At 64.5% G+C, this 12872-nt stretch overlaps 1 protein-coding gene across 1 annotated transcript in view; it reads right to left on the minus strand.

Annotated features, from left to right (window-relative positions):
- Nucleotides 1-163: 163 nt before the first annotated feature.
- Nucleotides 164-12872, minus strand: part of LOC102983757 (netrin-1) — a 68780-nt gene continuing 56071 nt past the window's right edge. The window contains exon 6 of the mRNA XM_055082919.1: nt 164-561. Coding sequence (XP_054938894.1) covers nt 233-561 — 329 coding nt within the window. The 3' untranslated portion in view covers nt 164-232. The remainder of the gene's footprint in view (nt 562-12872) is intronic.

The following is a 12872-nucleotide window of genomic DNA, read 5'->3' on the forward strand; positions in this document are numbered from 1 at the left end:
GCGTGAGGTAGCTAAATCTCGTCCTCAATCCGCCGGGGCCCGGGCGCGCGCGGGGTGGGGCGGGGCTGGGGGCGGGGCCGCCGAGGGCCCAGTGCCGGCCCCGCCCCCACCCTCCCCCCAGCTGGGAAGGCCCTCATGGGCCAAGTCCACGCCGCCGCGGTGGCGGGTTCCCTGCTCCCGCTCGCCGGCCCCGGCGCCCAGCCCGCCCGGCGCGCCGCTGCCCACCCCCACGCTAGGCCTTCTTGCACTTGCCCTTCTTCTCGCGCTGCTGGAACTTGCGCAGCCGCCGCGCCCACGTGTCCCGCCACTGGATCACCAGGCTGCTCTTGTCCGCCACGATGCCGCTCTGGTCGGGCGAGTCCTCCGCGTTGCCCAGCAGTAGGTACTTCTTGAGGGGCTTGATTTTGGGGCACTTGCAGGCGATGTCCCGTGAACGGATCCACAGGTTCTGGTCACCGCGGCGGATGCGGCTGGTGCCCTGCTTGTACACGGAGATGATGTTCACCGTAAACTTCCACCAGTCCCCTGCCTTGTCCGCCTTCAGGATGTGGATCTGGACGGCTGCAAGGAAGCACAGGCAGGAGGATAGGCCACGGGTGCCGCCTGGACCCCGAGCTCCTGCGACCAGGAGGGCCAGGGATGGGGCGGCCTGTTTGATGGAGAAGGAAAAGATGACCCGGAGCTGGGAAGTGACTGCACGGGGTACCCGACTAGGGACTGGGTATGTGGTGGCAAAGCTGATACTGGGGCCAAGGCTGCTGTTCCAGGAGGCCTTATGTCCTATGTTGAAGGTGTCACCCAGCACTGGCTTTGGGGACAAGCCCCTTTAGGGTGCAGGAAGGTGCTGTAGGTACTGACCACATCCCCAGAATTCTGGGCCGAATCCAGCTGCCGGGGCAGGGGCCCTCCACGAGCATAGCATTGGCCCCTCGGCACAGTCTCGGGGGAACCTCTGCAGATGGTACCCCCTGGGCATTTCTAAAGGCCCCGTCACTTAACATCAAGCCTCGCGACACCCCTAGACATACAACCTTGCCCTTGATCCAATCTCAGAAAACCAGAATGGGGTCTCAGTGCCCAGGTGCAGTGCACGCTGAACAGCCCTTCAGAGTGGCTGCAGCGTCTCTTCCAGGATGTTTGTACTGCCCACCTCCCATCCCTGCCGAACTGCTTTGTCTCCCTGTCCTCAAGCCATTCCCCTCCCTTTCAATTCTCTGCTACTCTTTCCCTGAGTAGAAGGGGTTCTCAAGCCCGAGCAGGCATCAGAATCCCCTGGAGGGCTTGTCAAACACTGCTGGCCTCACCCCAATTTCCGATTCAATAGATGTGGACTGGGGCCCAGGACCGCACACCTCTCGCACATTCCCAGATGGTGCTGATCCAGGGAACACACTTTGAGAATCAATGCTCTAGTAAATGTTAACAGATGTTCTTTCTGCAGGATATTAAGAGATACTTCATAAGAGGAGGACATACTTTCTTCTTTTAAGGGGGAGGATTTTGCTCAAATATGTGAAATACTGGCATAAAAGAAGTCGCCTTAGTGCAGGACTTTTCTGAGCCTTTAATCTACAACCTGTGTGCACACACGCGTGTGTTGGCTTCCCAACAACTCTGACTGCAGGACCCTTTGGCTGGTGCATCTCAAGGCACCAGAGCCCCATGGAGCCTACCTGGGGAACTTCTGGGGCGGGGGGGGAACACACAACCATCCCAGGGGTAAGTGCAGAGGTCTCTGCTGTACTAACCCCCATCCGAGGGAAACTTGGCCTCCTTCCCCATCCCCACGGTCAGAACATGGCGCCTTCCCACCGCGTCCTATATACCTCTGGACAGGCTGAAGATCGTGGACCTGAGCCCACCTGAGAAAGGAGCTTGTCTCCTCAGATTACAGGTGAAGAGACCAAGACAAGGTGCGCTCCAGCCATGAGGACATGTCCCCAGGGAATGCCAAGAGGTCATCACCTGCCCACTTCGCTCTGGGCCCACCCACAGCTTGGCCTGGCCGGCCTCTCTCAAGGTCTCTGGGGGCCACTCTGCCACCTTCACTCCCCAGGCCCTCCCCGTTCTCCTCGTGCGCCCGCACTTAGCCCGGGGTGATGGGAAGGGGCAGGGACGGCTGGGCCCTCCATTGAACGCCATCTGACTCATCCTTCTGGGGCGAGGGAAGTGGCGGATTTTCCCATATTTTCATTTCAGCTGTTCCTGGGCATCTTCAACTTTGCACTCCAGTCTGAGGGCTCCAAAGAATGGCTGCCATGGCAACCGTTTCCATGTTTTTGTCACCAAGGGACTCAACACTCAGTGTGAACTCTGAGGTGGGGGTGGGGAGCCCTCCAGCCTGGAGAAGTGGCTGGGCTGTGTGTGTTTGACTGCGCAGATAGAGGTCACCGTGGCAACTGCGTGCCCCTCAGCTAAGCAAACGGGGAGCCACCCCCAGCGTCCCTGAGAGCCCCGGTTTCCTCTCCTTGGGACTGAGCTGAATACAGAATGAGCCTCCCCCAGGATGCAGCTGTTTGCCTGTGTGGGACCTCAGACCCCTGGCCCAACCACAGTGTCCCCCCAGCCAGGGTGGGTTGGGGTGGCCGACAAGGATGCTGCAGAAGGCACCGCTGGCTCGGGCCCCGGGAGAACGTGGCTTTCATCATCTGTTAGTGTCATGAGCTGAACTGTGTATCTCCCCCCGCCGGCAAAATTAATACATGGAAGTCCTAACCCCCAGTACCTCAGAACGTGGCGGTATTTGGAGATAATTACCTCCTAACGACTTTAAGAGGAAGTTATAAAGGGCGGGCCCTAATCCACTATGACTGGAGTCCTCGTAAGAAGAGATTAGGACAGAGACACGCAGGGAGGGACGGCCGCCTAGGAGCCCAGGAGAGAGGCCTCAGGAAACCAACCCTGACGACACCTTGATCCAGTACTTCCAAACTCCAAAGCTGGGAGAAAATGAGTTTCTGTTGTTTGAGCCCCTCAGTCATGGTACTTTGTTCTGGCAGCGGGAGCAAACTCATGTCACTGGAATCAGAGACTCGGGATCTTGGGCCTCAGCTCAGGGCCAGGTGGGAAGGCAGAGCTGGTGAGGCCAGAGAGCTAGCTGGACAAGCTCAAGCCCCCGGCTGGCCCCCAGGGGCCCTTATCACTCCCCAGCCCTGTAGGAACGAGACCCTTCCCCGTAGGACCCACCTAACACTGAGGACGCAGCCCGGAGGGGGATCTGGCCCTGGACGCCTTGCTGTCCTCAAGCATCCAGGGGCCGAAGCCGTGGACACAGGTCGATGGGGACGAAGCACTGGTCCTTGACCTCCTTCCACCCCAGCAGTGCCCTGGCAGCCGGCTGGGACTGCACGGGTCTGGGGGCGGGTGGTGGTAGATTCATGTGATTATGCTGGAAAAAGTCCACATTTCCGCTGCCCTTGGCAACGCCTCTGCATATTACACAGCCCACCAAGTATGAGCTGCACACACGGTGCGCAGGCCAAGGCCTCGCAGTGCACACACGGCTGAAAATACTCAAAATACACATTGAAACTGTGACCTCAGGCAGACCTCCTCAGGGAGCATGCAGGGCTCGGCTGCCACCTCTGATGCCCGGGAGCCAGGACTGACCGGGGGTGGCGGGGGGCACGTGGGGCAGTGGCCGTGGGCCCATGGTCCCCGAGGGTGTGCCCCTTACACCCACACGACGCTCACTCCAGGCCAACGGCCCTCAGTCCTAAGCCCCACATCCCTGCACCGATGTCCTAAACTGGCCTCACAGGGAGGATCCCCCATCCCTCCTTCAGAAACGAGGCAGATGAGACGACCCTCAGAAAGACAGGCTGTGAGATCAGACCATATCAGAGCGGGCGATAAGAGGCGTGCCGAGACCCCCCCAGGAAGAGGGGTCCCGGCACAAAGCCACCGGCCAGACTCTGAAGCGCACATGAGGGAGTGGCTGAGGCCGACTGGCCGGGAGGGGAGGCTGCCCACAGCTGCTGGGGCCCCGCACTCAGGATAAACATCCCCGTCTCAGGGGCCACACCGCACATGCCTGCCCACCCAAACAGTGAGGGCTCAGGATGGAGCGGGCGCCCACAGGAAAGCAAGGGGCGCGCTTAGCCTCCGGAGAGCAAGGAGTCAGCCCCTGGATCGCGGGGGCCAGGCTGCACTTAGTCTCCTGGCCTCGGGGTCCCTGGGCCGCCAGTTTCTGCAGGAAAACCTTCCTGCAGCAGGCCCCGGGGCTCTGGCGAGGCTGCAGACAGCCCCGAGCAGCTGCCCCCCCCTTGGCAATTCCGGGGCTCGCGGGAAGGCCTCCTGTGCCAGGAGCCCTCCTCGGCTACCAGGGCAGGGCCGGGCCGTGAGGACTGATCTCCCCTGCTCGCCCTCCAGCCAGCCTCCTGGCTACTAGGGGCATGCACCTCTCCGGCCCTAGGCAGAGGCCTGGGCCTCGAGGGCGAGCCGTGACTCCAAGGGGGAGAGGCGGGGACGGAGGGCCAGCCCCCGGAGGCCAGGGCCAGTGAGAACAGCGGGTGCCAGCACCGGGCTGGTTCTGGCCACGGGGCAGGGGGCTGGGAGGCAGGCCGGGGGGTCCTCTCAGCCACATTCGTGGCTCAGCCCGAGGCCCCCGTGTGTCCTTCCGTAGGCGCAGACCTCTGGCCATCCTTCCCGGCATGCCTCAACCTCCACCAAGTCCCAGCGCTGGGAAAGTACCGGGCCGGCAAAGGCAAGCTGGGAGGTGGGGAGCTCCAGGGCCCATCCGGGCTTGGGTTCCTCCAAAGGGGGCCACGCGGCCCCCTCCTCCGTCCAGAGCCCCGTTCTTTCAAATCCTCCCTCCCTCCCCAGCTCTGGCCCAGGAGACCGAGAGTCTGTCAGCTCTGGGCCCTTCGAGGACCTGGCGTTGCCACCACCTTGGACAGTCTGTGGCGGGCGGCGGCCCTGGGCAGGTCTCGGGGACGTCCCGCTGGGATCAGAGCTCCCGGCCAGCCAGGTTCTAGGACAGCTGCTAGGTCAGCGAGGAGTACACAGTTAGTGCACATCCACCGGCCGGCCCGAGACGGATGACCTGCTGGGCGGGGCCCGGGGCAGTGGCCGTGGCTCAGACCCCGGGGGGATTGGGGGGGACGCCCGTCTCCTCTCCCCTCAAGCTTGGGACACCGCTGCACGGAGGCTTCCTGCCTCCTGGAGGTCTCCCAGATTTATGGGCTGCTCGGAGTGGGTCCCTGGGGGCTTCCCAGCAGCTGCCCCTCCCAAGGAGGCTTGGGTGGTCAGCCGTACCTTCCTGTCGGGCCCGTGCAGCCAGGGAAGGCTTGTCGCCCATCTGCCTCTGAGACAGCAGCCCGGACGAACTGGGGGAGGACACTAGCCCCACAGAAACCATTAAAACCACGCGGCCCCATAAATCTCCCGGCACGGAAAGCGTGTCATGAGTTGCAGCTGCTTTCATAAAGTGCAGCTCTGACCACATGTTTCCCAGCCCCCTGTGACGGTCAGAAACGGCTGAGCAGGGCCAAGCCTTGTTCGCGGGGATGCTAACCTGTGGCGTGGTGGGCGGGCTGGTGCGGGGGGCACAGCAGCCCCGGCCGGTGGAGGGCGGGGGGCGCGCTGTGGTCAGACCCCCCCCCCAGTTGGAGTCCTCAGGAGCCCCGGGGCTGCCCCCCGCACCAAGGCCCCACCTCAGACCTTGAGTAAAGTGCGGACACCCAGCTCGGGGCTGGTGAAGGCTCCCCCTTTCCCTCCTCAGCCAAAGAAGCAATGGTACGCCCCTCTCTCTCAGACCACCAGCAACACAGAGGCGGCCTCAGCTTCCCCGGCTGGGTCCCAGTGCTTGGGCTCTGTTCTGGGGAGGGGAGGGGAGGCGGTGAGGTGCCGGGGACTGTCTGATGCTGGGGGCTCCCTGGAGGAGGGGCCCTCAGGAGAGCTGGGAATCAGAGAGCCGGGCTCGGGGGAGGGTATCGGCCCTCTGCCCTAGGAGGTGGTCCTGGTCTGACCCGGCCAACACCCCGGCCCCCAGGCGAGATGCGCTCAGGAGACTGGCCGCCCGGCTTTGCGAGAGGCTCAGGCAGGAGAGTGGAGCTGGGCCCTGCCCTGCCCCAGCGGGGTGCCCTCCTCGTGGAGGCTGGTCTCCCCTGCAATCAGCCCAAGGGAGAACACCCCGGGTGCCCCCCTCCCAGCCAGAAACAGCCCAGGGAACTCCTGATCCGGTGCATGTGCCCACACCCATCATGGGCACGGCGCCAGCTGTCACGGTGCCGCCCTGGAGGATGGCCGAGGCTCCCCGCCCTCCCCCGCAGGCCCCACACGCCTGTCCCGGAGGGCGGGCGTCCAGCAGCAACTTCGGTCCCCTTGCACCCTCTGACCACGGCACTCGCTCAGCTCCGAAGAGTCAACCCATCCTCGACGGATGGAAGCTGCTTCCCCAAGAGCACGCAGAGGAGGGGCCTCAGGCCCGGAAACAGGGGCCAGAGCAGGATCCTAACCAGAGCCCTGCTGGCGGAGGCACCCACTCCGGGGGTGACCCTTCGTGAGCCTCTGAAAAGCTGTTCTGACCTTAGGCCAGGCCTGCCTCCCCGCAGGTAACCCAGGCTCCTCAGAGGCGTGGAACTCTCGGGGCGTCCCCACCTCCTGTCAGCCTGAGCCTCACACAAGCAGGTAATGCGGCAGGTGTGGGAAGACCCCAGGAACAGCGACGGTACTGGGGTCGTCGTGCCAAAGGCTCTAACCCCGGGGAGGTAGGGTGTCAAGACCCCCAAGATCCATCCCACTGGGGAAAGATGCCCGTCCGAGCCCCACGAGTGGGGGACGTGCTCTGTGATCCCGGAGACAGGTGGCTGGTGAGCGGGGACAAGTCAAGTGTTGCCCGTCTGTAGGGGAGGCGGCCGGTGTCCCCGGGCACCTTGGACAGATACCCGCCTTGCCCCACCCCCGACTCCGAGGCTCAGTGTCCCCGCCTGTGAGACGGGAAGAGACACCTTCCATTAGACAGCCTTCCCCACCCACACCTCCTTTCTAGAAGCAGGATGTCCAGAGGAGAGGATGCTCCGGGGAGGGGGACAGACGGGGCCCCAGCAGGTCCCTCTGGAGCCTGGCACCCTGCAGCTGCTGGGGCGACAGAGGTCGGAGGCCCAGGCTCTGGGCTCCCCTGTCTGTGGGGACGGGGAGGGCCCGGGCTCTGGGCTCCCCGTCATCCCCTTCGCGCGGCAGGAGGCCCCGATCGGTGCAGCGCCTTGAGGGCTCAGGGGCCTGTGTCGAGCTGTCACGGGGGCCCACTGGCCCTCCCTGCCCAACCTGGTGGTCACCCGCATTCTGCGCCCTCAGGCTGACTCACGCGGACCGGGCTCCACATCTGGCCTCCATATGGGGCTGGCACTCTGAGGGGGGAGGTCACATCTGGCTGGGGAAACCGGAGGATCCCCAGGGGGCCGGTGACCCCCCCCAGGGAAGGGTCAGCGAGCCCCTGAAACACCATGCCCCGTGCTGCCGGCTGGGCTGCGTCCTGCTCCCCGGAGCTGGGGACAGTGCTGGGGCAGGGGCGGGGGCATCTGGCCCGTCCCAGCCATCACCACCAGCGGCCTCCGGGACCCTGCTAACGGCCCTGAGGGGGACAGCCCCCAGGGTGCTCCCCTACCACCTGCCCACCCCCAGGCGCTGAAGTCCCGGCCTGCCGCAGGCTCGGGAGCCGCGCCCCCACGACGGGGTTGATACCCGCCCCGCGTTCCGTACTTGAAGGGACTGACGCTGATCAGGAATAGCTATTGACCCCAGGGGCGAGACAAGGAAGGGGACGGGGTGTCAAGAGGGGGAGAGGCCGTCATCTGCCTAGAGGCCCCGTGTCCCTGTCGAGGCCTGAGGTGTGAGGCTCTCCCCATCGGCCTGCTCCCCTCATCCCGGCCCGAGCAGCCAGACAAGAGCCCACAGGGCCGTGCCCACCACCTACGCCAGCTCCACGGAGATCCGCGGCCACTCCACCACCAGCGTCGTCTCCACTGCCGGCTCGGCCTCCCCAGCCTCCGTCACGGACCCGCCCGTGACCTTCCTCCACCGCACGGGCCGAGCCCGCCCCGCCCCCGTGCCCGGCGTCTCAGCCCCGCCATCTCGTCTCCGACGGCCCCACCTCCCTGACGCTCACCCCACACCACGGTGACCACTCCGGCCGCTCCCCCACGGAGATGTCTCTGCGGCTTCTCAGGAGCCGAGAGTCAAGGGTCCCGTGGGGGAACCAGTCCACGAGCCTTCGAAGGGGGGCTGCAGCCGCTCTGCTGCCCAAGGCTCAGCGCCCGGGCACGGGGGACGGGCTGGGAACACAGGGTCTCAGGCCTCGGAGGCCCCGGCCTGGGGCGTGTTCTTTGCCTCTCCGCATCCCATCGGCAGGAGTAAAAAGCCCTCCCTCACAGGTGTTTCTGAGGATTCGCTAGGGGTGAGAATGAAGGCTGTGAGGTGCCCTTCCGGGGCCTGCAGGGGAGGGACAGACACCGGCCTGGCAAGGCCCCTTCTCTGGGGTTTCCACTGCCCCAGGAGGTACAGGGTTCTCGGGGGCGGGGATCTGCTTAGGTCCCCGGGGCCCCCAAGAAAGCACACGCGTGCACGCCTGTGCGCGCACACAACCTCACGAACCCGGCTCCTCCCCACAGATGCCGACAGAACTTCCGCTTCGAGCCGTATCCTCAGAGATCATCCTTGAGGGATCGCGGGAGGAATGCTCGAGACAAATCATCTTATGAAAAGCATTCTGATTTTCCATCTGGTGGTGCCAAAATGTCTTTCAACAAAAGGGGTGACTAATAAACATTTCTGGGAACGAATCCTTTTTCCAAGAACTGGCAAAAGTGAGATGATCTCACCTTTCAGAATGCGAGCTGTCTGTCTCCTCCCGCCCCCCTCCCGCCGCCCCGCTTCTGCATCCCAGGGAGGAAGAAGAGACGGGTGGCAGCCCCCGTCTGCCAACGTGAGCGGGACTGGCTCTCGGTGGCCTCAGAGTGGCTCCTGCACGCGGACACGAGCCCGGCTGCCGAGGCCCACACCAGCATCTCTCCCGGCCTCCCTGGCCTCCAGCCCTGCACCCAGCACCTCCACGCTCCCTCTCCTCCCGTTTCCCCAGCCTGCTCCTCCCTCTGCGCTCACTTTGTTCCCTCTGCCTGGGAGCCCTGCTTTGCCCCCCGAGCACTGGCTACCCGCGCCCCCTCCTCCAGGAAGCCCTCCCTCCACACCCTCCCTGGAGGAGGGACCAGGCCCCGCTTACGTCCCACCCCAGGCCGGACCCTGGCCCCACGTCTCCCTTCCATGCTGTCATCTGTGTGTGCATCTCCCCTCTGATTCCGGAAACTCCTGGAGGGCTGAGCCTGTGTCTCCTCCGTCTCTGTAAGCCCAGCACCCGGGACGGGACGGGACGGGGCACGCAGCAGGCGCCCAATGAGTGTCCGAGGCGGGACTGGCTGAGGTGGGGACGCCGTGTGAGGGAGCAGGGCTTCCTGGGACGCGTGTGCGGTGCCCACGCATAGTGGCCATGGGAGCCGAGGGGAGGTCGCGCAAACACGAGGAGGTGAGTGAGGACCGGACGGTGGAGCCTCCCAAGGAGCACAGGGACCGGCGAAGAGGAAGCGGGGAGGGAGGCTGGGGGGCGGGGCAGGCCGGCCCCCCTTCCACGCGGGCCGGGGGTTAGAAAGCCCGCTCCCCACACCAGCCGAGGGGTGTCTCGGCCTGAAGTCACTGCCAGGCCTCGGCCAAGAGGTGCAACATCCCTACAGTAAATGCCCCGGGGACAGCGTCACCTGCGTCCCGTTGCCTGACTCTGAACACAGCGAGGTTCTGGAGCCCCGGGCTCCTGGGTAGATGCGCCGCGGAGCCAGCGGCTCCAGGAGGGACGCACGCGCTCTGCCTGCACGGGTGCCGCCGAGCGGATGCAGGCTTCGTGGATATGCTCACACGTGCACACACGTGCTCACACGTGCTCACACGTGCACACACCTACGCACGTTCGCTGGGAGCATTTACGCCGCGGAAGGGCCCCTCTAGGCTAGGTTTTCCTGGAAAGTTGGCAGGAAATGCTAACACGCTAGGAAATAATAAACACTGCCTTCCATGTGCAACTGCCCCGCCCCGAGCCCTCCCACGGGCGCTTCCTCAGCATCTGCAAGGTGAGCCGGATTCCCCTAGAGGGCAACAGAGGACTGAGGTGGGCCCAGGAGAGGGGGGCCGTCAACGACAGCACCACCACGGACCCCTGCCCCTTGGAGATGGCCCGGTGAGGCCACCATCCTTGCCACATCTAGAAGGACGTCGTCACCACGGGACAGATCAGGGAACAGGCCCAGCCTGGTCCACAGCTGTGGAATTCCACAGCGAGTGTGGAATCTGCCCCCGGATTCTGGGGCCAGTGCCCCGTTCCCTACAGATGGGACTGGAACGGCTACCCTTCCCTGTCCTGGGGTCTCCCCAGAGCAGAGACACGGCGGCTCGGCCCTGAGGCCTCCCCCCACCTACTGGGCCCTGTCTCACTGGGAACACGGGCAGGACCAGCAGACCCCAAGCCAGCCCGGGGGGTGGCCCCTCGCCTCCTCCTCCCCACTGGCCACCGCCCGGCTCAGCGGAGACCCAGACCCAGGTCCCCTAGCTGTACAACATCAAGACTCCTGAGCTGGCCTCAGAGGAGGAAGGGGGCCGGGGCCTGCTCTTCACTACTCCCCCTGCCACCACCAGGTTCTAATTAGCAGCTTCTAGAACGTCCAAGTGCCCTGGCTGTAAAGTGAAGGAAATGTGTTTCCTAATTGGCTCCCTGCCGGGGTGTCAGTCAGAGAGCTGGGATTATGCGGCCCCTGTAGCCTCCCCCACTCCCCGGCCTCCCTTCTCGCCCTCCTCCTGCTCACCTGGCCCAGGTCTGCTCCGGTGTGGAAAGGACACCTCCACTCACACCTCATCCGGGGGCTCAGGGGCCCAGCAGGATGCGAGGAAGATTCTCCAAAGGCCCGCAGGCCCCGGTGGGAGACCTGGCCTCCGGCCTCAGAGCAAGGCCTGCGGCTGCTGCCGGGCTGACCCCCCGATGCCCCCGCCCAGCCCCCGGGGGTGCCACTCACTCCTCCCTCCTCGAGCCTCTCCCTGCCTGCCCCCACCCTGCTGGGGTCCGCCAAGCCCTCCCCGGAGGGCCCTGTGATCCCCTTCCTGGCATCTCTTTCTCCTGTCTCCTGCCTGAACACGCAGGCCCAGTTGCTGAGCTGGGGTGGGCTGCTCCCCAACTCTGAGGTAACCCCAAGAGTATCACGGACGGTGCTAGGGACCAGAACGCCCCTCCGAGAGTCTCTGGGGGATGGGCGGGGGCAGTGCCAGTCCTGGCCTCGGGGTAGTGGGCCGGGGGTCAGTGACGAGGACATTAAAGCTGACGGCACAACAGCTCCGGACCCTGTCAGCGCTCTACGGGGGCACCCCGCTTCTCTCCTGCATCTGCTCCCCTCAAATCTCGCCCCGCAGCAGAAACGTGGACGCCTGGGCAGTGTGCTGGTAGCAGCGCAGGGCCAGGAGCTGGGGGGAAGGTGGCATGAAGCTGCCATGGAGTCTGGGCAGGTGGGCAGGTGGGCAGGCGGGCAGGGAGGCTGGGCCTCTGCTGGGCAAGTCACCTCAGCCCGCTGGGCCAGGGCCCTACCTAGGACACCAGCTTCCCTCGGATAATCCAGGAGGAAGTCAGGCGCGGGGAAGGGAGGATGGAGCCAGGCAGCAAAGGACAAGAGGAGGCCAGAGGCCAAGCCCCCTGCACCACCGCCCTTGTTCCCTGGGGGCCCCTCTGGGAATATAACAAGAGGGGGCCAGGCCCCCTCCTGCAGAAAGAGGGACCTGCCTGCTGCTGGGGGTGGGTGGAGACAGGAGAGCTCAGAGGGGGCCAAAGTGTCCCCCACAACATCAGGGGTAGGGGAGGCCGAATTCAACCGAGGAAAAGAAGTCAGAGAGGAGAAAAGGAGTCCCACAGGACCAGGAGGCACACGGATCCATTTGGGTAATTGTAAACAAAAGTCCTATCTTCCCTTTCCTCACGGGAACGGGGGCAGGGGGAGCTGCAGCCAACACCTCACACAGTCTGCGCGGCGCCCCTCCTCCCAGCCCCCACCCCCAGCTCTGGGTCAGGAGGGTGCCGTGGTGGTGGCAGAGTGACAGGCCCAGGGCTCTCCTCCGTAACCCTGGCTCTCTGGGCCTGGACAGCCTCGATGGGCCCCCAGCCCTAAGCCTGGGACACTGCACGACCCTTGGGCCCTCCCACCCTCGTCCCACCCTCGTCCCACCCTCGTCCCACCCTCGTCCCACCCTCGTCCCACCCTCGTCCCTGGCAGACGCTGACGGTCCCGGGCCAGGAGCACGGACAACACAAGCCTCATCCAACGCCACCTGGGGCCTCTGGGGGCTGCTGTCACCCCGGGTCAGAGACAACACTCCCTTTACCTTTACACCACCTCGACGTTTGTTTTCAAAATCAAGGTTGGTTTTCCCGTGAAAGTCAGAAGTTTCTGCACCGCCTTGGGATGCAAGCACTTAAAGGAGGCTTTTTAGGAATTCACTGTGGACCCAGAGGGCTCCGGGACAGGATGCCCATGGCCTGGCCACCAGCCGCTCCGGCCTCATCCTGAGGGGAGCGCAGCTGGATCGTGGGATTGAGTGCTGGGCCTCCGTGTGGGGTGTGCGTACGCGTGTACACCTGTGTATATGCACGCACGCCCACACGCAGTAGAATGATTTAGAAGTTCCACATTCCTTTGAGCTCCTTCGGGCCTCACCTTTCACTTCATTTTGCTAAAAGGTCCTGATCATTGCCCTTATTAAAGAAGGACACCTTGCATTTGGTTCAAACAGCTGGCCCGGTGAGGCCCCAGGGGGCCTGGCGTCCCAGGATGGGCTGCCGGACCCCTCGGGTCTGG

Source organism: Physeter macrocephalus, unplaced genomic scaffold (assembly GCF_002837175.3).
Source record: "Physeter macrocephalus isolate SW-GA unplaced genomic scaffold, ASM283717v5 random_273, whole genome shotgun sequence".
Lineage (NCBI taxonomy): Eukaryota > Metazoa > Chordata > Mammalia > Artiodactyla > Physeteridae > Physeter > Physeter macrocephalus.